Here is a 26865-nt window from a genome sequence, read left to right on the forward strand (position 1 = left end):
CACCAAGCACTGCGACACACCTGCATGTTCACGCAGTTAGTCATATTACACGCCCACAGCCAGCTGTAAGGGTGCGCTCCATTTGCGCACCGGCCCTAGCTTCCAGCCAGGCCCAACACATCCCGCTCCCCCCACAACGTAGGGTGGGACGGGATGTCATGGCACTATCGCAACCACGCGCGGCTTCATCCGCTGGCACTTTGTCATCCCCATGCACGGGTCCGGCTCCCACTTGTCCTTTATCTTTGGACACCACGCTTCGCGGTGTGGATCAGCCTCTTCCAGCTGTTTAACACTCGCCCTTTCAAGTGCAGCCCTCCATGGGTCGCTCCCAGTTCTCTGGTGCGAGCGACGGCGGTAAGGGCACCAACCCAGTCCTCTGACGTCGTTCACGTGACCTCGAACATGCGTCCGCAGTCAGAACGTGCACAAGAATGGCGCCGCCTTTGTCTCATGAGCAAATGGATATCGGACACCATTCATTACGGTCACACACTCCATTTTCCGCTCCTCCTCCCTTCAACAGGATCATGGAGACGACGTTCACGTCACAGGAACAATCTCAGGCCCCAGAGCTGGAGTTACAGGAACTTCTGTCCAAGGACGCCATTTCCCAAGTTCGTTGCGGGCAAGAGCTCTCGGGCTTCTACTCCTGTTACTTCATAGTACCGAAGAAGTCGGGAGGAATGAGACCAATTCTCGACCTTTCCCTGTTCAACTGCTCCATAGCAGTGATGCATTTCCGCATTCCGTTAACAATGAGGCAAGTCCTGGAATGCGTGCGCTCCGGGGCCGGTTCACGTCCATAGACCTGAAAGATGCATACTTCCACATCCCAGTAATTCCCAAGCACCGGAAGTTCCTGCGCTTTTCATTCAAGGGAGTTCAATACCAGTTCAATCGTCTCCCTTTCGGCTACTCGCTAGCCCTGCGCACCTTCTCCAAATGTCTGGAGGCCGCGCTGCAGCCACTGCGCTCGGCGGGAATGAGGGTTTTATTTTACCTGGACGATCTGCTCCGTTGCGCCCGGTCCAAGGACGAGGCGTCAGAGCAAACCAGGAAGTTAATAGAGCATCTGTCAACCCTGGGGTTTTCCATAAACTGGGAAAAGAGCTCCATCCTTCCATCCCAGTCGATTGTGTTTTTGGGGTGGAGCTGAACGCCTCTCTACTGAGAGCATGTTTATCTCTGGCGAGAGCGGCAGATCTCACCACGGTGATCTCCCGCGTGCAACCCCGCAAGATGGTGAGAGCCCTGTTAGTTATGAAACTTCTGGGCATGATGGCTGCAGCCCACGCTGTGGTGCTGTTAGGTTTACTGCACACGAGACGCCTACAGCGTTGGTTCATCCGCCTCCGGGTACACCCGATACGTCAGAAGAGACGTATGTTGGGGGTTCCCCCTTCAGTGGGCGGGGACCTCGCTCACTGGGGGAATCCCTGCATCCTCTCACACGGGGTTCCCATCGGACGTCCTACGTCACACGTATCTGTGCTTACTGATGCGTCACTGTTGGCACGTGCTTTTCCCATAAGGTGGCAGATCGCTGGCTCTCTCACACGCACGAGCACGTAAATGTGTTGGAGCTTATGACAGTGAGGAATGTGATCAGACACTTCGCTGTCCTTCTTGAGGGCCGTCATGTCGAAGTTCACACAGACAACCAGGTGGCAGCAGCCTACATAAATTGCCAAGGGGGAGTTTGATCCCTCCCACTATTGCGCGTAGCCACAGATTTACTATATTGGGCACATGTCCACCTGCTGTCCATCAAAGCCACCTACATTCTGGGGGTCCTGAATGTGGCAGCACACATCCTGTCGAGAGGGGGACCCCGCGACTCCAACTGGCGTCTGCATCCCGCACTGATATCACAGATCTGGGTCAAGTTCGGGGAACCACCTGTGGATCTGTTCGCGGCTCGCGAAAACGCTTAGTGTCGCCTGTGGTGGCCTGTGATTCGGAGTGTGTGGGCACCTTCTACCATTGCATCTTATGCTGCTAAATGGGCAGCTTTCCAGAAATGGTGCACAGAGCGGAATGTTCAAGCGCTCTCCTGCCAGCTGGCGGATGTCCTATCGTTTCTGCAGATACGGACGGACAGGGGCCTCGCATTCAGCACTATTAAAACATATGATGCAGCTATCTCATCCTGTCACCAGGATTTTGGTGATAGGTCTGTTTTCAATCATCCCCTCACAAAACGTTTTCTAAAAGGTGTCAGAAGGAACGGACCTGTGTCTCGCCCGCTAATTCCCCAGTGGGATCTAACGGTGGTTCTGCGCGGCTTATCTGAAGCCCCATTTGAACCCTTGGACCAGGTCTCACTCAAGTTCCTGTCACTCATAACTGCCTTGCTTCTGGCACTGGCATCAGTTAAGAGAGTGAGCGACCTAACTAACCGCCCTCTCAGTGGCTCCCGCATGCCTCAGGATCCTGGAAGATGGCGGGTCTGCTGTTTTCTGCCCCAACCCAGTCTTTGTGCCCAAAAACATTAATGCTTCCTTCAAATCCAGGTCAATTTCATTGGCTGGACTTTTTCCTCCTCCCCATAATTCTGATGAGGAGTCGGCTTCCCATCTTCTCTGCCCGGTGCGCACGCTCGCACGATATGTGTCACGCACTTCAGGGATTCGCCGCTCACAAAGCATGTTTGTGCACTACAGGGAGTCTTCCCTTGGGCACGCGCTGTTGGCCCAGCGCCTTTGACTCTGGCTATGTGTGACGCCATTTCATTCGCTTACACATCATCAGGGCGGGATCCTCCTGAGACACTCAGGGCTCACTCAGCCAGAGGGATTTCCTCTTCTATGGTGCTCCACAGGGGTGTGTCGATGGAAGACATTTGTCAGGCTGCTTCATGGGCTTCCCCATGTCCCTTTACTCGTTATTATTTATGAGATGTGTCTTCAGGTTCCATCACTCGTTCAGTGCTTGGACCTCAGCAGGCTGAGTGAAAACATCATGGCACCACATCAGCCCTACTTCAGTGATGCATATCCAGATGGTCATGTAAACAATCATTAGCTATGTCCCTCATGATGGATCCCATTCCATCCATTGCCCTCTTGTTACCCGGGCACCTTGTTATCTTGGCATCCCTCATATTTGAGCCAGTGATTACATTGATGGACCATTAAATTCATCTTCTTGTGGATGATATTTTTTAGTGGGAACCCCACTCTTATCTCTGGCTGCATCAGCCTTTTGCCCTGGGCTGAGGCTCTGCGACCCTCGCTAAAAGGAGACATGTTGGGTGTGTCCATTGGTTGAGGTAACCAGTGTGGCGTGAACCCATCCAGCTGCGCATTATTCCAATAGCAGCTCGCTTAAGGGCTAAGACTAGACGAAATAGAACGTTGGTTACGTATTGTAACCCCAGATTCTATGAGTCTAGTTGCAGCCCTTAAGCCACTGGCCCCACTGGTTCTGTTAGGACCAAGAGCCATCGGGGGCGAACAGTGGAGTCGCTCCACTTGTATACCCACATTTAAGCTCTTCATGATTGGCTGATGCTGAGATCATCCTTCCAATAGCAGCTCGCTTAAGGGCTGCGACTAGACTCATTGTATCTGGGGTTACAATACGTAACCAACGTTATGTTTTATTTACTTTAGATGAAACTAGTGAAACGTGCTGGTTTCAATCACATTTCCTGGAAACCCAAAAGTCCTGCAGGGAAAACCCTGTCACATCCAAACCATAAGGAGTCGACATATTTCCATGTTTCCAATTTGAAACGCTCACAACAGGAAGGAGTACGGATGAAATCCAGCCTTTGATTTATATTCAAATGAGAGGTATAGAGGGGAAATTGGATTTCTTTTTCATTTGAGAGAATGAGTTTCCTGGCTGCAGAATGCGTTGAATCGTCTGGTCGTGTTAATATCCAGCTCTGAGCATCAGGAGCTACTCTTCATTACAAAGATTCAGAGGAACTTTTACACGTCCTCGCCTCAGAGCGGGCTGACGATTTCCATTTCAGCACCTACGTTCAAACAACACCCCCAAGGCCATTTAAGACTATTTCAGTCATTTAAATTTACACATGAAAGATGATAACATATCAAAGGAGTTCTAGTTTACATTCAGTTTCTGCTTCATGTCCCCACGCCGGTTCTGGAGGATCCTGTGTTGGCCGAGCTGGGATGTTTGCACACTGATGAAAAACTCAGCAATATAGAAAAAAAAATGTAAATGAGACCGTCACGAGAGGGGAAATTACAGCAACACCACTGGTTTTAGAGAGGAGGCACGATTCAGTCGTGCACGAGGCCCGTGGTGTTCCTCCTTTATTCTCAGGTCACATGACTGATGCTTTATGTAAAATAACCCAAAACACAAATGATATGGCAGAACCCTCAAAAGGGAGAATGTAGGTCTGATTATGGTTTCTGAAATAAAACAGCAACACTTTCTACAGATCTGAACAATTAGTCTGTTGGAGGGATGGCATGAACCAAACAGGAAGTCAGCCATGTTTAAACAAAATTCCCATTTTGACATTTTACACACATCTGTATGTTTATAATGTGAAGCCAAAATGACACGAAAGGTAAGCTGTCAAATGAAAATCTGATCATAAGGCAGACGCCTGCCGGTCAGAAGACTGGAGGTCGTTGCTTCGTTTAAGATTAAAATGTTGGATTATAGAAAATATCCACCTTTCTGCTCCTGAGCCCATCATGATCCAGGTTTTTAATCCCCAAAGCAAAAATAAAGCTTTTATATTTGTCGCCACCTGCTGGACTGAAAAAACACCACACTCTTCCTTCTTTGTTTTTATTTTTCTGCAAACAAACAAACAAATGAGTCATTTGATGGGTGAAATTCTATAAGACTTCTTTGAGCTTTTTGTTTTTTCATGATTTATGGTTTCTAAGACTTCTGAGGCACGACAACAGAAGTGATTAGAATCGGCTTTTTAGTGATCACGCAAAACTAAAACACTGAGCGTTAAAGTGATACTACTTCTTTTAAAACCAAGTCAACTCCCAAATCTACTGACTGGAGAAAGATCATCTCTCTGTGAAAGGAAAACATGAATTTTGCACGATGATACTGATTTATTAAAGCCGTTTTTAGCCTTCCAGCACAACTGAATTCCATTTAGTGTCTCAGTTTTATGGCAGCAGCTGTCTCTGATTTCACCTAAAACCACAAACATCCTTTTTACCCGGCTTACAGTTCCCACTCTTAGAGAAAAGGGAGGGAAACTGAATCTGTCAGCTCCCTGAAAAAGCATTAAAAACCAACGCAGGCTGTTCTTCAACTCCCACTTAGTTTGCAGATCTTTGGCATGTGTGACGCTCAGCTGTCGCTGTGACCAGCAAACTAAGTTAATGCACAACGTTCCCTTAGCGGTGTAAAAATGTGGTTTGATGAGATTTCTGAGTCTAATTTTGCTACCTCCAAAGTACCTGAGGCAACCAGAGAAGTTCAAATCCATTTTTCTGCACACGTGCTTTCAGGTCTTGATTGTGGTGCCCCAGATGAAACCCCTAGATCCTGCAACGAGACAGCCTCGCGGTGAAGGAGCTGAATAGTTCAGGACCTCCATGACTAGATGCACAATCCAACATGCATTCAGAGTTGTGGTCTTTAGAGCAGCAGGTTTCTCACATTTAACTCCAGTAAAAGCTTTAACAGGCCCACAGATATTCTGGCTCTTCAGCCTTTGGACCGGCTGGGACTCTGGCAGATTTCATTCTAGGTAGTCCAGCTGATTAGTCTGGGTGAGCTCATGATGACAGTTTCTGTATCAGAGCTCTATAGTAAACATGTTTGTTGTGACAATAATGCATGTTCAGTGAGAGAATTAAAATCTTAGTTCCTGCTCTGAAGAGCTGGAGCAGAGCCAGCTCTGGCTCCTGAAGCAGCTTCCCGATTGGCTACTTGGTGGCAGATTCTCCATCGGCCCTCATGCTGAAGGGCTCCAGGCGCTCGCTCTCAGGCAGCATGTTATTGAGGCGCTCCATCAGGGGCACCGTCTGGTCGATCCCCATCTGGATGCGACGCAGGATCATGGACATCTCGTTGACCTTCTGGATCTGCTCGGCATACTTGGCATAGCGTTTCTGGCGCTCCTGCATTATGTTGAAAAGCGTTTCCACCGACAGGTCCATCTTAAGAGTCAAAGAGACAGGGAGGGTAAAAGCTCTGCTGGTATGGAACAATCTGGTGACTTTTCCAAAATGTGAACAAAAACATAACCTCTTACAGATGTCTTCTGCTTCTCAACATCACATATGTTTCAGACCAGCAAATAAAGGTTTCCTGAGTAAATACAGATGCAGTTTTCAGATGATGAATTTATTTATGAAGTGAACACATCTCTCCAAAACAACCTGTGTGGAAAAGCAACTGCCCCCTGAACCCACTAGCATTTGGATCCCATGTCTGGTAACTGGTCGTGAGTCTCTAACGTTACTGTGGAGGAATCTTGTCACTCTCTTATTTACAAATTACTTTAATTCACCCACATAAGGTTTTATAGCAGGAACAGTCTCTTTAAGGTCAAAGAACAAACATTCTCCTTCAGGATGTTCTGTTAGAACGTAGAAGTCACGGTTCCATCAATTTCAGCAGGTGGTCCTGCAGCTGCAGAGCAGCCCCACACCATCACACAACTACCACCATGTCTGACTGTTATGGTGATGTTTTAGTGTTGGTCTGACTCCAGATGGAACAAGACACACCTTTTAGAAACTTCTGCTTTTGTCTCTTCAGTTCACAGAATAATTACTCAGAATTTTGGGGGTAAATGTGAGACGAGTCTGTTGTTTCTGGTCAGCAGAAAATCTAGCATTGGTGGTGCCCCCGTTCCGTCATTCCTGTCAAGATTTTTAGATGGATGCAATTCTAAATCCAAACACTAGTGGCGTTTATGAGCCAAATAAGTTTCCAGTGTGAAAGGCTGTTAGGCTAATGTTGGCCCTTCCATAAATATTGTGGCTGCTTGATGGGCCCACTCAGACAAAGCCTACCATAGAATCTGCTTGGTTAGATAAATTTTGCTGTAAAAAAATAAAATCATTTGAAACCTGAAACTTGGGTTGATTTTCTTTCATTTTGACATTTGTTTGCTGACCTGAAACATTTAAGTGTGACAAAAGGCACACACTGTTTTGTAGAGGCAAACAGTTTCACAGCACTGAGTCCAAAAGATGTAGCCAGTACTGGCAGCTGCAGCAACCTGTAGGAAAACAACGAACCTCTTTGATCCTCTTGACAAGAGCATTCTGGTCAAAAGCCACGGCCTCAGCACACTGGTGCAGGTGGTCCTGGTATCGGGTGCAGAGTTGCAGAACCTGGGATGAGTCCAGCCTCTCCAGGCAAACACTGCTGGGCGTTGTTTGACCACTCAGGACTCCTACAGGGGGGCAATAGGTGCGCCCATGTTGGATCTGAGTAAAACTTCCAAATGCTGCAGCACTTTAGGATCACAGTAAAAAACCACATGAAGAAGCCAATGGGAGCCATCTCATCCTTTACCTTCTAACAGAGCTAACGAGTAAGACAAGTCAGCAACACACTGCGGCTGAGTGGTAAGTAAACGGAATGCTCCCTTTAAAACTACTTTAACAACAAGCATGGCTCTCAGGCTGCAGGTGTGGTTGCTAGAGTTTCTACTACAACAGCGGTCAGAACTTTCAGGTCTCAGGCTCCTCTCTGTTGGAACCAGCTTTAATTTGCCTCCACTCTGTCTACTGTTAGACTTTCCTTTGTAATAATCCAGGTTCATCCCTTTAGTTATGCTGCTTAGGCTCAGACTGCAGGACGCTCCACCCCACCCATGCATGAAGCTGTTGAACTGTCCAGCTCCGTCCTGCTGATCCTATGTGCACAAAGGAGCTCAAATCTAGATTTATCGCTATGTTTACTTCCCTGCAATTATTTAATGTTTTAAATGTACATAGGCAGTTGTCTAACACACATGCAAATCGTTTGTATTTATTAAAAATAACCCTGCATAGTATTTATTTTTAATCCATTCTTAAAGGCTAGACATCACTTTTTCATGTTCCTAATCTGATTTTACTGTAGTTTTAGTTGTTATGGAAGAAAAGCCACAATCCTACAGCTGAGATGGTCCTGGCGCTTCCCAAATCTTTCACCATTACATCCCCTCTCCTTCAATCGTTTCTTAATGGAACATGGTGGATTTTTGAGCAGGTCAACGAGGGCCAGAGGGAGTTCGGTACCTTTTAAAAGCGGTTGAAAGGTGGGAATCTCCTGAAGTTTGATCACATCAGGGTCGTTGTGAATATTTCGCATGGACTGAGTTCCCGGGGCCACAACCACAATATCATCCATCTTTGCTTTGGGCTTTGCTGGAGACGGCACAGCTGCAACGAGTCATGAGGATTTAATTCGATCTTGGATCATGAGTGACAAACACTCTGAGGGTTTTCTTACCCGGCGAGCTGTGCTCGGAGTGTTTGTGCTCCGCATCTCCGCTCTGCTCGGCTCCCATCCTGCCAGTGTCAGCTCAGCAACCCCTCTACCAACCTGCTAGACGCTCCAAGGAACAGTGCAGGTGACTGGAGGGAACACACGATCTTCAGCGCATCTGAAGTAGATCGCATCGGATCTGCCTTCAGATTTCACCTTAACAGCAGCGAAAAAACTAGATACTTGTCTAGATCGAGTTTAGCACCAGGCGGAGCAATAACCAGAAACTTTGGACAAAAAAAAAAACTGCGTTTAAACCACAGGAAAAACACATTTGCTTTCTACTTCCGTAAACAGTGACCCTCACTTCCTGATCAGTCAGCGGGAAACTCTACTGCCCCCTACTGCCGAGGAGGCTTCATTACAACAACGTGAGAAGAACTAAAAAAGCTTCGCTGCCCTGCTGCAAAAATATGACCTAAACAGGGGCGGATCTAGAAAATTATTTATGGGGTGACAGAAGAGGGGCAAACATTTTTCTAGGGTGGCAATACATACTTACACACATAGATTACATATATATGTACACACACACACACACACACACACACACACACACACACACACACACACACACACACACACACACACACACACACACACACACACACACACACACACACACACACACACACACACACACACACACACACAGTGAGCTCAACCAAGGTAAATCTAACTGCACTGTGTGTAAAGAAATATTTCACTGCAACGAGATATTGTACTTTGGTTTTATTATTCACTCAGAAACATGTTTTCTTTTATCTTTTCCCAGTATTTACAAATTCATTTGTTTTGGGTGCTTACTTAATAAGCTTAAAGGCCCATCACGAAAATAAAACACATTATAAAATTATGTCCTTCCTACAACAGCTGAATGCGGCGGTTTCCAGGTTGCTCAGCAAAACACTTTACACATTCATCAAGATCCAAAGATTTTGCCCGTTTTGATTCAATGCTGAGTACAGCCAAGCTTGTCATAGCAGACCGCAAATAGGTGTTTATGAGCCTGAGAGTTAAAAAACTTTGTTCACAGGATGCACTGCTTACTGGTAAAACAACAGCTATTTTACACAACCTGAACAATTCATGAAAAGCATCCTGATATGGGTCTAAAAACTGAGTCATCTCCATCAGAGTGGTAGGACTCTCTTTTTGCCCTTTTTTCTCAACAACACCCTTCTTATCTGATGTAACTCATGTTTGAGATCCTCAGTGTTGGAATCATAAGCTTCAGCCAACAGAAGAACAGTCTCCTCTCTCAAAAATGTCTGACTTGATGGATTTAGTGCCTGCACACCTTGCATTATGTTACAGCTTGCGTTAGAAAATCGTCTTCCTATTTCTCCAATCATGTTATCCAGAACTGGATAGTACACACAGAGATGCAAAAAGTGTGTTTGTTATCTGGAACTTCATGCTGTCCTAAGGTGGAGGCAACGACACTGCCCTGAAGCACTTTTGATGTGACTCTTGGCCTCTTTGGTTTGTGCTGAGTTGTCTCAATGCTGCTTTGTGTGCATAACTCAAGTGTTTCACTCCACATTTCCTCAAAAGAGTCATGACTACGGTACTGGATCAGTGTCTCTTTAAGTGGTTCAACAAGCTCAACAACCTTGGAATAATCCACCGTTTTAGACTGGAGCAGGTCTGATAAATATTTGGAGTCACTGAGAACCTTTCGAAAGAGAAAAAGACATCCGGCAAAATTTAGATCAATCTGAGCCAATATCCCTCTTGCTTCAACAGCTCATTGTGGATGTTCCTCAGATGCAATCTCTTCAAGCACCTGTACAATTGCAGGCAACCTGTCCATAACATTGCGACATGCTATGTGCCTACAAGCCCAGCGTGTATCACTTAGCTGTTGAAGCTCTCGTGGTGCACCATCAAACATCTCCCGCTGCACTTCCGGCCATCTGTTATGTACATAAGAGCCAGATATGAATGTGTACATTCGTTCCAACAAGGAGAAGAAGTTTCCTGCATCTGCCACACTTTTTACAGCGTCTACAATGACCAAGTTTAAGCAATGTGCGCTGTAGTGAACATAAAAGGCATGTTTAGCCACTCCTTTTATTTGAGCTTGGACACCTGCATGTGCTCCACGCATAACTGCTGCACCATCATAGCCTTGACCTACGAGGTTGTCCTTATACTCTAGGCCACATATGTCAGACACAAGGCCCGCGGGCCAGATGTGGCCCGCAGAGCATTTTTATGTGGCCCGCGAGATAAATATCAAAAATATATTAAAACTGGCCCGCTGGCTGATTTTACCGCAAAGACTTCAACTCCCATGATGCTTTGCGGCATCAGCACGGAGCCGACGCGCCCCCTCCTTTGTGTTTTTTCCAGCGCCTGCTGCCGGTGTCTGAAGCTCCGCTGTCTCAGACAAACTACACTCCTTTCACTCAGCGCCGAATTCACTAAGCTATTTTCTGACGTTGAAGCCCAGAAACCGAGATTCTAGCCGCTCAGTAATGTGTTCACGACTGAAAGAGAAAGTTTTCCAACTAACGTCCAGACAGAGCTGATATAACTCCAGCGAGAAGCAACACGCTCTAACCAGCACGGCTCTGTGGTTGCTGTCGTTGTTATGTTTCCTCCCCGACACACAACGTGGTCAAGCTGCTCAGACATGTTCATCAGCACAAATCTATGTGAGCACCTGTTGTCATCTAATGTTGTCATTATTATGATGAAGATGAACAAAACAGGAGTCTCCTCCTCAGCTCAGATCAGCCCCATGATGCAGGTATCTGGCTGGAACAGGTGAGCATCACAGTAAACCAGTGGAGCAAACTGAGCTTTAAATATGTTGGTTTTATGCTCTTTTTCTGCTCCAAAACATGAAAGTTAACAGGTGAGATGTTGCATTTTCATTTAAGATAAAATGATATTTTATGTTGTTGTTGGCCCGTGAGAAAATATTTAACCTACAGTAAACAGGAAGTGGAAAGGCTGCAGATAGATGAATAGAATAGAAAATTACTTTATTGTTCCTCAGTGGGGAAAGCTAGACGTCACAGCAGCGATGACACTTATTACAGGAGAAAAAAGAATAAAAAATAAGAAAAATGAAAAAACAACAAAACACAAATCCTGAATAGATTTTAAAAATGCTGATTATACCACAAGTAATGAATACCACTGATGCCTTTTATTTAAAACTGACTTGCTCGTGTGTAATTTGGTTATTCCACATTCAGTGTTAATGCAGAAATACGTTTGTTTCCAAATTTAAAGGTTCAAAATTGCATATATGTTGATAAAGAAAATGTGCAAATTTGCCGTCACTTTTTCAAAAAATATGAAGTTTGGCCCTCGACTCCGTCCCAGAGTTTCATTTCGGCCCCGTGTGAGTTTGACACCCCTGCTCTAGGCCATGCTTCTCAAGAAAGTTTATAATCTTGTCACTTAAAGAGCAAGTAACGTCTAAATAAACTTTTTTTTGCTGATGAACTGTATAAATGAGTGTCTAATAGTGTTTTAAATGTGTGTATTCATTATTTGAACATCTTAGGTGTGTTCTTGCTGTGTCTTGGTTCTAATTCCATGCTGTCGTTCTTTTTTAAAACACAGAAACGGTTCCGTTACCTGTTTTTTTTGCTATGTTTCGTCTGTGGCTGCAGACTTTCTCAGGCTGACACTGATGGTGGCGCGTCACTTCCTTCTTAATTTATCCGCGGGCAGCAGAGGACGTTGTCGCCCTCTGCTGCCCGCTCTCCCCTCCCCGTTGATGCAGTCCCATGCGTGGTCCAACATGTAAACTCCATCGTCCCTGTTCATGGTCCCACATCCACGTCTCCTTATCTGAATTCTTCTTTAATCCATCTTTTGTATTTTTGTTGTTCGGTGTTTATGATCCTTGTGTTGTCCCAGTCCATTATATGGTTTTCTCTTATGCAGTGATCTGTTACGGCTGACTTCTTTATTGTGCTTTCTGCTTCTTCTTTTGCTGCTCTTGTGTGTTTTCTACTTGTTTCTGTCTCACACTCCTTTTTTATGTTCTATTGTTCGTGTGTTGAGTTGGCGTCCGGTTTCTCCTATGTATGTTTTATTGCAGAGTTTGCATGGGATTTCGTAAATGACTCCACATTTAAGTCCAGCTGATATTTTGTCTTTTTTTTTTTTTTTTACCGTGTCCTGTCTGGCTGTGAAGCAAGCAGAATTGATGTCTGAATGCTGGTGACAAGCCTTACAGATTTATTCTCAGGTGGAGCATCAAAGTGTTTGCTTTTAATGTCACGCCTGATACTTAAAACTTTATTGTTATTGTTGTTGAATGCTTTGTAATTCTGACCAGACACGGAGTCAGAGGTGAAAGAGAAAGGAAGAGAAAAGGTGGAGAGAGAGGAGGGGGGGGGGGGGGTCCACAAAAATAAACAATGAATAAGAGTCTGCTTCTAGACCTGCAGAAAAAGACAAAAAAAACAAACAAAAAAAACAAAAGGACACAAAAAAGGGACACAACAACAATACCTATCACTGCGTCAACTTGATGAAAAAAAAAAAACAAAACAAAAAAACAATATATATATATATATATATATATATATATATATATATATATATATAAAATCAACATTGCTTAACTGAAGAATCACAATAATAAATCACAATGCATTAAGTGCCCCCCATAGTCTTAAGACATGTGTTGAACGTGCCCAAGCCCATACTTTTGAGAGCACCATGTGAGCACCTGTGTGTGTACACGCGCTTGTTTATTTAAGGTTTCTCTATAGGAGCGTCCAACAGAGAGTGTGAGGGACCACAGATCCGCCCCCCAAAGATGCGCAGGATACGGGGGGAGCTCCAAGTCCCAGAGATCCAGGCGTTGCCCCAGAATGCAGGAACCCCAAGGAGACTGCAACCAGAAAGGCCCCCGCCCCCCTCGAGAGGCACAGAGGATCGCCCCGGGGGGCCACAACCAGCAGCCGGCAGAGTCCCTGGAGATATCAGCGGCAAGCCCACAGGCCCGCCCGCAGCCTCCCACCCCCTAGCCGGCCGAGCCCGGGACCCAGCGACCCGGGACCCAGGGGCGACCACCCCCGCCGGGGACCCAGCAGAGCCCAGGGACACAGACCCCACCAGGCAGCCACCGGGATCTATCAGGCAGATGCCAAAATCTTAAACCCCCAGACCCGGTTGCCACGAACACTCCATCCAGGATGGGAAGAGAGCTGTCATCGCGGTGGATAAGCTTTATGTGGACAATAAACTTTACAAGGAGCGAGGAGTGACTGACTGGCTGTATTAGCCCAACATCAGGTCAGACATTTACTATTCTTATCAGGATTCACTGGGTTTGATCACGTCAGGATTAAACAGCTGCTAAATCCGTTTTGTAGATGATAAGATCACCTGTCCATCACCACCTTACACCCCATCACCTCTTCTTTTTAGTTCTTTCTTCTTTTTTAACCTGTATCTGTACTTTCCCTTCCTCTTTACCTGCTTCTGTACCTTTACACCTGTATGGCACAAACACACAACTTTCCAACACTGCGTCAGACTCGACACACACACACACACACACACACACACACACACACACACACACACACACACACACACACACACACACACACACACACACACACACACACACACATATATTAAATTCACAGCACAATATCATAATTTATGCGTCAAATAATACAACCACAAACACTGTTGATCTTTATTATTATTTACTTTTCTGTTATTTATTAACATACTATTTATACATTTATATACTTATTCCATCTTATTCACATGAAGGCGTCATATTTTAGCTACTCACACACACATCTATGGGTGCACTAAGGTTTGTCTCATGGAACGTACATGGGGCTGGCTCTAGAGAGAAGAGATTAAAAAGTTTTTGATCAGTTAAAGAGAGTGCAAGCAGACGTAATATTGTTACAAGAGACTCATAGATCTGCCACATCCGCAGATGAACTTAAAACACCTGAGTTTCCCAGCATGTTCTCTGCCTGCTATAACTCTAGGCAAAGAGGTGTAGCTATTTTAATACACAAAAACATCAATTTCACAGTATTGGACACAGTTTCTGATCCAGAGGGTAGATTTATAATGTTAAAAATATCTGTACATAACCAACACTTATGTATCGTCAGCATATACTGTCCAAATATTGATGACCCTCCATTCTTTCATAATTTTTTCTCTGTATTCTCCGAACACTTGGACTGTCCACTTATACTAGGAGGTAATTTTAATTTTTGGATGAATTCCTTAACAGACAGGCTCAGTACAGCTGGGACTCAGCGCAATTGGCAATCCACTAATATAGTTAAACAGTACATGAGTGATTATGGGCTTTGTGATGCATGGTGATCTCTTCATCCTAACCGTAGAGAGTATACTTTTTTTCACACGTCCATCACTCTCACTCACGTTTGGATTATTTTCTAGTCAGCAGCTCATTGTTGGCTGAAATTTCAGACACTGAGATACACCCCATAGTTGTCAGCGACCATGCTCCGGTTTCTTTAACTCTGGTAAATAAAAAGACAATCCCACCAAGCAAAAACTGGAGGTTTAATACATCACTGCTTAAAGACGAAGGTTTTATTGATTTTTTTAAAAAAGGAGTGGGCTTTATATTTAGAACATAATGACCTGCCTGGAACATCAGCACCTATTCTTTGGGAGGCAGGAAAGGCAGTGATGAGAGGTAAAATAATCTCTTTCTCATCACATAGGAAAAAAACAGAAAACAAACGTATTCAGGAGTTAGAGGAAATCATCAAGTCTTTAGAGGCATCCACAGAAGAAGAGTCAATGAGCAAATTACGTAAAGCTAAATTAGAACTTCATGGAATTATTGACAAAAAGACACAATTTTTAGCACAAAGACTACGAATAGAAAACTTTGAACATAGTAATAAATCAGGTAAATTCTTAGCTAGCCAATTAAAAATAAATAAAGAGAAAACTACCATATCTGCTGTTAAAGACTCAACCGGGAATATAGTATATGACCCTGAAAGAATAAACAACACCTTCAGAGACTTTTACCAAACGTTGTACTCACCACAGATAAATCCATCAGATCATGAGATCAATGAGTTCCTTCACAGGATAACACTTCCTAAATTATCAGACAGCCAAGTTACAGTCCTGGACTCGCCACTAACATCAGCGGAGCTCCAGGAAGCCCTTAAATCCATGACTAATAGGAAAGCTCCAGGTCCAGACGGGTTCCCAGTAGAATTCTACAAAGAATTCTGGATCATTCTGGCTCCAACATTTTTCAGAATGGTGAGGGAAATCGAAGAGAGCGGCAGATTACAGCCGAACATGAATTCAGCCAATATTAGTCTCTTGTTAAAACCAGGCAAAGACCCAGCATTTCCAACCAGCTATTGCCCAATTTCTCTTATTAATGTTGATCTCAAAATAATTTGTAAAGCCCTGGCCAAAAGATTAGAGAAGGTAACCCCCTTCATAATACACCCTGACCAAACTGGTTTCATTAAAGGTAGACAGTCATCCACAAACTCACGTAGATTACTTAATTTGATAGATTTCTCTTACAGTAGAAACATAGAAACTAGTATATTATCTCTAGATGCAGAAAAAGCTTTTGATAGAGTTAACTGGAAGTTCTTATTTGCAACTTTACATAAGTTTGGCTTTGGGAACTTCTTCATAAACTGGCTACAAACATTATACAGTTCACCAACAGCACGTGTCAGGACGAACGACCAAATATCAGCTAGCTTCTGTCTTCAGAGGGGGACCAGGCAGGGAAGCCCACTCTCCCCCTCACTATTTGCTATCTTTATCGAACCACTAGCAGCAGCAATTAGGCAAACAACAGACATTAAAGGGATAAAGTGTAAGAAAATAGAACATAAGATCAGTCTTTATGCAGATGATGTTTTACTCTTTCTCCAGAATTCTCAATCCTCTCTCTCCCAAGCAATAGAACTGATAAACTCTTTTTCAAGTGTTTCAGATTACTCTATAAACTGGTTAAAATCCACAGTTCTACCAATTAATTTCTCATTTGTCAATTTGCTTAATACACAATTGGAGTCAGGGAATATCACATACCTGGGAATTAATATCTCTCCCAAGTTAGCAGATCTAACCAAACTAAACTACATCCCACTTTTAAGGAAAGTGGAAGATGATCTTGCAAGATGGAAATCCTTACCAATATCACTCATGGGGAGAGTTGCTACAATTAAAATGATGGTCTTACCCAGAATAAATTACTTATTCTCGATGATCCCAAACAAGCCACCAGCTGACTGGTTTAAATCTCTGGACTCCTCAATTACTAAATTCCTTTGGCAGGATAAACCTCCACGAATTAGCTTAAAAACGCTTCAGAAGACCAAAGACAGAGGAGGACTGGATTTACCCAACTTTTATTATTATTTCTTAGCCAACAGGCTGCAATATATACCAAGATGGTTGCAAGATAACCCATTAGATGAGTCCTGGTTAGATATAGAACAGACACTTTGCAATACGATAGAGCTTTCAGACTTACCATTTATTAGCTCAAGCATAAGAAAACATGAAAGCTTTAAAAGTATTAGTATCAGCACTTCTCTGACAGCATGGTGGGAGTATCTTAAAATGACAGAGTCTTCACTAGTACCATGCAGACGCACACCTATCTGGAACAATCCTGACATTTTGCAAAACAACAAAATGATGAACCTTCCGGACTGGAAAAATAAAGGAATCCTATACCTGGAACACATATATGAAGGATTGGACTTCATCCCATTTAATCAAATAGTCTTCCAATTTGGAATGGATAAGAATAGCTTTTTAGAATATCACCAAATTAAATCTGTAGTCAAACAAAAATTTAAGCTCAATAAAATAGGATTACAAACACCACCAAGGGTATTAGACTTTTATAATCTCAAACCCCCCAAACTACTGTCTAAAGTATATAAGACACTGTCCAAAATAGACGATAAAATTGCAATCCCTATTGAAAAATGGGAGGTGGATCTATCAGTCAGCTTTGACCAGGGCTTCTGGTCCCAAACTTGTTTAAAAACTTTTAAAATGATCAGACACCCCAATTTACAATTAATTCAGTACAAAATTCTACACAGAGTACACAATACAGGTCATCGGATGTTCAAGATGGGGTTTGTGTCGTCTGACACCTGTACACACTGCACAAACAACACTCCTGACAATTACATTCATGCACTGTGGTCCTGCCCACCTGTCCAGGAATTTTGGGGTAGAGTATGTGAGGATCTGTCAAAATGTCTGAAATGTCATATCCCAACTTCCCCCTCTCTTTGTTTACTGGGACAGCTGCACGATGTCCCGATTGCAACATCTTTGGTTCACGTGGTTCTGACTGCTGTAACGTGAGGAAATATGGGTTTTCTATCACAAAGGTGGTGCTGGACGCAGCTAGGTCAAAGCTGGGTCATTGAGAACTTTCACCCACAGATTAAGTCCTGAACGCCAGCGAGTCTGGGAGGAAACCATAACATCAGCCACCTGCAGTCTACCAGAAGATGTGTTTACATGAGTTGTATCCAGACTAAGTCAAAGCATAAAGTTTAAACTTCTTTTCCTTGATTTTAATGTTAAAGTAACCATTATCAATTTGCTCATTATAAATGTGTTTAATCAAATGAATGGTTCTTATGCTTTGGGGTAATTATAATGGCTTAATGAATCCATAATTAGATAGTGTTGAGAATGTTTGGTACTGACCTTCACACTCAAGCACACAAACATTCACACACACCCACACACACCTTCCCACAGTAAACTCCAGACACATTTGATGACGCACATGTTTTGCTTTGAGAAGAGAAAGGTTTTTGGTAAGTTTCAGTCTTTTGATTCAGTTCGTGTTGGGCAACGAGAGAGGAAGGACTTGTGAACAACCGCTAACGGGGAACGGAGCCCATGGGCTCAATCCCCCCCCCCCCCCCCTTCTCTCACGCTGTTTCTGCCACGCCAGGCAGAATAGCTGAATCGCAACTTCTAACGCAGACTAATTACCGAGTCTTTTGATTTCTGAGTGAATTAACTAAAGAAAGCGCGTCGACAAAACGCTTTACCATCAACGTGTACCGAGGACAACTCTGGACCGGTTCGCAGCGCATCTTTGTCTTCTTTGCCAGCCAAGGTGCCCTGGATGAAACATCCTAAGGTGACGTCCCGGCTCCAACAGAGGATCAGATTTTCGGTGAGGCAAAACACGACAGATAGCGTTTTGATGCATCTTTTCCACTAAACCTAAGTTCATTCAAACCATCACTTTTCACTCAGACACCTGTTTCTTCCTGAAGCAAAATCAGATGCACACACGCATCCATCTCATCTCATATCACCAGCACAAATCACAACATTCTCAATCTTCATAAATTCATCAGAAGGTCTATTTGAGCCAGAACAGCATATCAACTGTTAAAAAGATTGTCCCACAAAGTTACCAATGTTGATTGTATTTCCTGTTTGTCAATTTCAAAATCATTAGTTTAATTTGATGAATTAAAACTTTTAATTGTGAAACTGGTTTCCTCATTGAACTGAAACACAGACACTCAGATATTATCGTCAGTTTATCGATGAAAACAACCTTTGAGTCTTCTGAACAATATAAAATTTGGTTATTGATTTATTAAAATTAATATTCCGAATTAATACGTAGCATGGTTTCTCTTTCATAAAAGAGCATAAAACCACAACGCTACATTAATGGCGAGCGTATCCGGTCTTCTATATCTGCGATATGTCTGATTCCTAACATCTAAAAGCTACAAACAACGCTTTTCTCTGTGTTTCACTTTGATGTCTTATTTTGAAAAACCGGAAATTGTTCCGCTGAAGTCGCTCTTCCGGGAGACGTCCGGGTGATAACTTGACGGAGAAGAACTCCGATCTCAAATTGACCGCAAATTACGGACCTAACTTTGATTTATCCCATCTTCGCCTTCGGAGCGAACGTGTGAGTTGTGCTTTTGACTAAATTCTGTCCATTTTGACGCGCCGCCGCGTCTCTAATCTACCCTCAGGTCGGAAAGCTACGTTTCCGCTCTGACCATTGCTGGGTGAGCTACCGTGAGCAGCTTATCCTCAGTTCCTAAAATTATCACTAAATTCTCCGAACCTCCGAACCGAGACTACATTCTCGGACACCTTTCGTCTCAGTGTGTTGACACTGTGGGCGAGCTATTGTGGAAAATACTTCCATTGCATGGGCGACTGATAGAAGCCGAATCTAAACGGAATGCTTGGTGACACCTACCGTAGCTTGATCGCTAGGTAAACGTCGTAAAGCGAAGCATGGCCGTCACGCGTTACTGCATTCAGATTGCGTACGCTTTTTAAAGTCCGTATTAAAAGTGGAGCGAGATGCCTACTTGTTAATCGGGAAGATTTAAGTCTGGTTGCTACAGACAAAGAACGCTAGGCCTGGCCGGAGAGCTAAGCTAGCACCACAGTTAGACAAAAAGGGAACGCGTCCCGTTAAATTTTCAAGCCATTTCTGGCACAGTCAGTCTGTGTCCTCACAAAACCCGCATTGGCGGTGATTCTTGTAAATCGCTACGGTGTGTAGAATCTACAGTTTGCTACGTTTGTCCGTCTGATAACATCTCGGCAGCGTAGGGTTTATTATTTTTTTATTTTTATTTTGGACCGGTGAACGGGTCGGCTTTCACAGCCTCCATCGCTCGGATCCATGCCATTTTCTTCCATCTTGTGAAGTTGTGTGTATTCATTTCTCTCTCAACAATTCCTTGTTTTACCCTGTGTCATAAAGTTAAGTAGGCTACGGACAGTCCTTGTTTGTGTGAGACAAATTGAGGAATTTGCCCGGAGTTTTACGTCGGCTCAGAAGGTAAAAACGCGAGTTGCTCTGAACTTAATGGGAGATGGACGAGACACGACAAAATCTTTCTTGCACTGTTACACCTGATGTAAGGTTCTCTGACGTTCTGCTTCCAGAACATGCCAAGACGCAGGAGACTGTTCACCGGCTGGGCAACGCTGGTCCCTCCACCCGCCCGAACGGGCCCGTTTTAGGCGGGTGCCGCCGGTCGGGAACAGTGGGGACTAGTGGCTGCGGTTCGGTGCCAGCTGCACTTGGTCGGGGGTGGTTCTGGTCTGCAATTCATGACGTGAATTCATGCAACATGCTGTTTACAGTCATAACGCTTTTTCTTTACTTTTATTTCTTCCAGGGGGTCAAAAACCCACCATCAACATCAAGGTTTGAAATAAACAACACTTTCTCTGCTACTTTTAAGCTGAATAAATCTCTTGAGCCTATGGTTAACCTCTCTGACAAACAGGTTGTGCTTAACCCTTTGGTTCCTAATGCTTCTCCTCTGTCATCCATGTTAAAGGCTGAACATCCCTCCAGCATGGATGTGAAATCTTCAGGCTGTGACCCACCGCTTCAGTCAGAGGTCTGTTTTACTCGTCAGTCCGCCTCATGCACAAACCAGCTTCTTTATCGGGGCGTGATGGAAACGTCAGCCGCCGTGAAACACTTGTGGTCTCCGGACGGAGCTACCATGCCATTTAAGGGGTTTGTGCCCGGACATCTTGACCTTTATGTGAATGACCTTGTCACTTTTCAGTTTGTGACCTCTGCTAATATGGTGGCCAATTCCTTTCTCCTTTCACAGGGGTGTGACTTAGTCTCGGGCCTCTGTGCTCTCTTTCCTGTGATTTCTCTTACAGGTGACCACGACGACGCAGAAAACCCTGCAGGTTCCAGTAGTCAAGTGGTCAGTGGCGATATTGAAGGAAGCTCGGTGGTTGCTGCGATCATCTCTCTCACGGGCCCGGGGGTGCCACCCGGCCCGGGAGGTGTAGGTGCGTGCAGTGATGCTCTGCTCGGGGCCCCTCCTGACAAAAGGGGGGTGCCGAGTGGCACTGAGTTTTCCATGGCGGACTTCAGGCTGTTCGGGGGAAACCCTCCTCCGAGCGGGCGGGTCATTGCAGGAATCGACACTGACCTTCCACCAATTCAGCTGACGACATTGACCTCCGACCCGGAGTTAGGTGCTGCACCTTCTACGGGGCGGAATTCTAGTCAGTCTGTAACTACTCTGGTTAAACCGGGTTTTTCTGATTCTGTGTGGGAACCTCCATCATTCTTGGGAATAAAGTATTCTTGGCTTCAGTTTTCAGGACAGACCATGTTCCTAAAGCTAGCATCATGTCTGTATCTGATTCTAAACATGGCTAGATTTGCTTTGACACCCGTGACACAACCATCCTTGGATCACTCCTTTTCAGAACCTCCACGTCCAACACCTCCGGGTCTTTGGACATCTGAACACCTACTCTTTCAGCACGATTCAGGTGACAATGTGCATCTTCTTGGTAACAGAGCTTTTAAGAGCTTAAGAACTGTTCTTTGTTATGCTTCTCCTGTCTCACAGACACGGCATAAGTTTGAGAAACAAAAGGGGGGTGGAGAGCATCCTCCTGCTTTGCGAGCATCGGTTTCGCATTTCCAGTTCACTACTATTTCTGATCACAACAAAGTCGCCTCCGTAAAGCTGCAACCCAACTTTGAGCAGGTAAAATCAGGTTCTGATCTAACAGTTAAACCATCAGATTCGCTCCAGTTCCGTACGGAACCCTCGGGTAAATTCAAACAAATTTCCCTGTGGGTTCGTAACACAAGATACAAACAGTTTGATTACCAAATCGCTTATGTGCCTGCTCCCATGGATACGTCCAAACTCGTGTCTCTGTGGGTCCGCAATACCAGATTCAAAACGCTTACTGCACAGCCCTATTCTGACCGACTCTATTCTGACCGGATTCTTTTCCACTGACTGGTGGACTGTTACAAATTCTCTCGTTTGTGGGATGAATTTTTAACAAATGTGATATCCTTTGGTTTTTTTTTTCTTCAGGTTACCTGCCTCCAGCCAGGGTCCTGTTACTAACTCACATCTTTAGGGATTACTAACCTACTGATTTACATTTTTAGAACTGATTTACATCTCTATCTTTTTATTAGTGCTTTGTGTAGCATGATTATATTTGATTACAAATTTAATTTTTTTTTGTTACTATTTCCCTTAAAGGGCCACAAGCCAATTTGCCCTTCATTTTCATGATTATTTCTTTTATATATACCGTAAATCCTCTAATACAGGCCGGTATTCAATTAAAGGCCGGGTCTCCAATTTTGGCCGGTGTCGGAGTCAGCGGAGGTAAATAATGGCCGGTCTCTTATTGTGGCCGGATGGAATGTGGTAACAAGCAAGTACGAGAGTCCCGGCAGCAGGGTTATAGTCCCGCAAATCAACCAGCAGGAGGCAGTAGGGGTTCGCGCAGACCTTTATTAGGCTTTTTCTTCAAGCTTTGTAACGCTTCAGACACGATCCTCTATCACGCTCCTACCACACAGAGTCACGGTGTCAGTTAACCATGCTAATTCAACCCGCTCCACAGAACACACATCACCTTCCCTGTGGCTTACATAACACTCGCACAACACGCAAATCAGCACATAGGAACTAGCAGAATGATAGGAAACACATATAACACAATACCCAGAATGCACCTGGCTTACAACCCCAGCCAGGTCATTACACTATCAAGTTCAAAGAGAACGTGCTGATTATGCTGCAGAACACTCTGGAGATCAGCAGTAGGGGGTGTATGAACTACAGTAATCCCTCGTTTATCGCGGTAGATGCGTTCCAGACCTGGTCGCGATAGGTGAAAATCCGCGAAGTAGGGACTCCCAGCATGCCCCTCGCGGGGATTCCCTCCACGTCGCACCTACGTCACAAACCGCGGCTATAAACGGAAGTCGCCTTTACAGCTCAGTCATCGTTTCTTCAGATTCACGATCAGAGTTTCCAACCTACCAATCAATCCAACGAACTATCAGCTCATAGTAAGTTATCTTACTTACTTCTGGAAAGCCCGGCATTTCCGTGTCACTTCGTTGACGCTCGAACGCTCGGGGGTTTCCTAGAGCAGCCGGCGTTTCACCGACGCTATCACTTCCGCGTCTGTGAAACCACGCTCCCGTAGGTACTGTTGGTCTCTCTTCCGATAGACCAAGCACGGGTACGGAGTAGATGGAGTTAAACACCTTTTAAGTTGACAGAACGAGGAGACAAATGATCAGAAGTCCATTCACTGTTTCGCCGCTCATGAGGGGGAGAGTCTCTGCAGCAAGTCCCGCGACCTGCTCTTGCCAGATGCTTCGGACAGACTCTCGCCGTTCTGCTGAAAACGGCTGATTTTTATTGAAGATTACAGGAATGTTACATACGTAGTTTGCCATACACACACGTAATTCTGCCATCTGCACCTGCAGACGCACGTCAGCTAATAGCCTTGTTAATGAAAGACCAATTCATCCCAAGGACATGCAACCTTGAGATGATCAGGACACATCCTGCAACATCCTTTGCTAACAAAGACAGTTGTTCTTGTATTGAGGAACTGAAGGAAGGAACGCTTTCACTCCCTTATGCAGCTGTTCAGCTTGAGCAGAAAAGGCACAGAGAGGTCTTTGATATTATAACAAGATTCCATGAAAAGGCATATAATAATGTATTTATGATAATATATAAGGGGCAAAAGTGAGAGATACATATTTAATCATATAAAAGAGCTTATAATAATATATGAAAGAGCTTATATGAGAGATATATATTTTCAATCCCCCTTTTGAACTCTTTTAAGAGTTCAATAAAGATATAAGAAATCAAAACAATAACACCAAATTCCATCAAAAAGAATCCAATAAGCAAAGTTTTTTTAAAATACCAATACAAACAACCAATCAGATTACATTTACTCATCTCTCTAGCAGTAAACTAATACAAAAAACATGATTATACTTTCAACTGAACATGTCACAACATGTATGGATCGCATGCAACTCCATATGAGGGCGAAAAACCCTAATTATCATATGTTTATAGGGAAAATTCCCCCATGTCCCCCCATTTGTCATATCTCAATTTTGGGGCGAACACCTGTTGGCATAGAGTGTGCATGCCTAGGACATCAATGATCAAAAGAAACAAAAACAATAAAAACAAAAAACTCATAGAAATAAACAGTTTAAGGGATTGTTACAGAAATCACTCAATATTCTCACACTCTAACAACATCTTCTTCATCATGAGAGTCATCACTTTCATCAGAGGGTTCCCCTCCCAAATAGATGTTAGGATTGGCTAGTAACAAGGGCATCTGGATAATTGGGTCAGCAGGTGGAGGGTGTAAAATATTACCCTTGTAAAATAAATGAGGGTGTTAAATACAACCCTTGTAGAATGTTCATAGGGTGGTTACTTCTTCCCCCTGTTGAGGACCCTTCACTGGCTCCAGGCAGCTGCAGGGGGTGATGATATCAAGATTCTCGTCCTGCAGGATGTGGTGGTAGCTTGGCACGCTACTGTAGTCAGCTACTTCTCTTCCTGGTTTTTGGATCCTTTTTCTGGTTAGGCAGATGTCAGCTGCTTCTCGTCCTGGTCCTTGGGTACTTCTTCTGGTCAGGCAGATGTCGGCTGCTTCTCTTCCAGGTTAGGCTCCTCCCGTCCAGCCGGACAGCGTGTGATGTCCTCTCCGTGATCCTGTATGGCCCGGTCCACCTTGGTTCCGTCCACTTCCTTTTGGTGACTTTTAGCAGGACCCAGACGCCTGGCACCGAAGGCGAAGCCTCTTCGTGTGTGTAGTTTTGGTCCAATGAAGGCTTTCTCGACTTGTGCAGTCCTTGATCTCGGCAGATAGTTGGTAGGAAGGCTCACACTCCGGCCGGACCAGAAGTTCCCTGAACCGATCGCCTAGGGATTAAAGGTTATGCACAAAAATGTCCTAGCTCTTACTGACCCTAGCCTCTGATACCTTCAACATCAGACACATACAGTTACAAACAGCAAGCGCAATTAAAGGTATAGTGACATCACGACATGGACACACACAGACACACAAACACATACACATGCACATACACAGAGAGAGAGGGAGAGAGTAAGAATGTGTGTGGGAGAAAGAAATGTGTGGGATCCATTTTGCCACCAGCATCTCCACCTGTGTCACAGAGAAAAAATTGCAAAGAAATTAAAACATAAAGCAAACAACAATAATTCAATGAGTATAAATGATCAAACTAAAATATACAACCATGCATGGGTTTTATAACAGTTCCAGCAACACTGGAGATGATGCCTTGTACAATGAATTCTTAAGATGTCCTTCATCAATTAGAGGTTATAACCAAATTGTTTCAGGATCCTGAATTTGAATTTGAATTGGTTAATTTACTCAGAATAGTCCAATGTCTTTGTTGATGTTTCTCAAGGCTCGGCCATGCCCATATAGATAAATAAGCAAACAAACAAGACAAACACAGTCAAACACACGGTCCATACACGTCTCTGTGCCCTCACACACCAAGCAAATGTCAGACTGAAGCGAAAGTGTGAAAACACTTAACCTAACGCTAAATCAGTGGAAAGAAAAAAAATAAGACCTAAAGCGTGTAATCAAATTAATCCAACAAAACTTCCCATAACTGCCGTTCTAAACTCATGTTGCGGTGTGATTTCTCCAATTAGAAATTAGGACAACCACTTTTACTATCAATTCAACCAAATAGTTTCAGGTTGTCCCTTACCTAAACTACCTGTCTTTCTTACCTTCTTTCTTTCTTTCTTTCTTTCTTTTTTAGGAACACTACTCGCACAAGAAATCCTAAGAATTAATTCACTACTTAAAGTTAATTCATAAATAACGAAACTGCAGTTACAGGTTTGTTTGTGCATAGTATTGGTAATCAGCAGTTTTTTTCCTTATCTCCTCATCTAGAAGTGTTTCTGTGCTACTCCTCCATCTATAACACAAGTTAGTATCATCCTTAAAGCATCTGAAATTAAGCTGCATTGCTAAATCAATAACGTGATTTGTGCTAAGAAATACTCCCCTATCCTCTTCCTTTTTCCAGTGGCGCTGAATGACAGATTTTAGATCAATTTAACGTTTTATCACTATTACGTTTCATTTAATTAATTTTGCTTTTTCTCTCTTATTTTTGTCTATTTATTTATTTATGTTATTTACTTATTTATCATGCCATCCTGTGATGATAATCTTAAAGACTTTTTAGCCAATTGTCGTCAAAACGGCCATTTAAAAATATTATGTTAAAGATTTCACAAGATAAAAATGTGAACATAATTTTTATCGAATGAGGGGTACAATTATTCAATATTTTTGTGACATTATTTTCTACGTTAGAACTTACAGCTGATAGAAAAATATAGGATCAGCTAGGTTTGGCTAGATCTGTTGGGAAACTCAACGGAGCTGAAACAACACTGTTGTCTCGGATGAGATGTTCCATGAATCATTTAGTCAGCTGGATGCCAAATTATTCATTTAATGTTTATTTTTATG

The 26865-nt window shown here is 43.9% G+C and overlaps 1 protein-coding gene across 1 annotated transcript; it reads right to left on the bottom strand.

The window, feature by feature from the left end:
- Positions 1 to 5660: 5660 nt before the first annotated feature.
- On the bottom strand, positions 5661 to 8688 carry borcs5 (BLOC-1 related complex subunit 5). The gene is made up of 4 exons (XM_015942305.3): positions 8419 to 8688; positions 8205 to 8348; positions 7215 to 7372; positions 5661 to 6125 (listed from the first exon to the last, which is right to left on the bottom strand). The coding sequence occupies exons 1-4, from the start codon at positions 8474 to 8476 to the stop codon at positions 5892 to 5894; spliced, it is 594 nt and encodes a 197-aa protein (XP_015797791.1). The 5' UTR covers positions 8477 to 8688; the 3' UTR covers positions 5661 to 5891.
- Positions 8689 to 26865: the final 18177 nt, after the last annotated feature.

Source organism: Nothobranchius furzeri, chromosome 4 (assembly GCF_043380555.1).
Source record: "Nothobranchius furzeri strain GRZ-AD chromosome 4, NfurGRZ-RIMD1, whole genome shotgun sequence".
Classification (NCBI taxonomy): domain Eukaryota; kingdom Metazoa; phylum Chordata; class Actinopteri; order Cyprinodontiformes; family Nothobranchiidae; genus Nothobranchius; species Nothobranchius furzeri.

Excerpts from the sequence above, each read along its gene's own strand:
- borcs5 (XM_015942305.3), bottom strand. The coding sequence starts at position 8,476 with ATGGGAGCCGAGCAGAGCGGAGATGCGGAGCACAAACACTCCGAGCAC. Across the intron at positions 8,349-8,418 it reads CTCCGAGCACAGCTCGCCGG|CTGTGCCGTCTCCAGCAAAG; the intron begins GTAAGAAAACCC and ends GACTCGTTGCAG. Across the intron at positions 6,126-7,214 it reads TTGTCAAGAGGATCAAAGAG|ATGGACCTGTCGGTGGAAAC; the intron begins GTTCGTTGTTTT and ends TTGACTCTTAAG.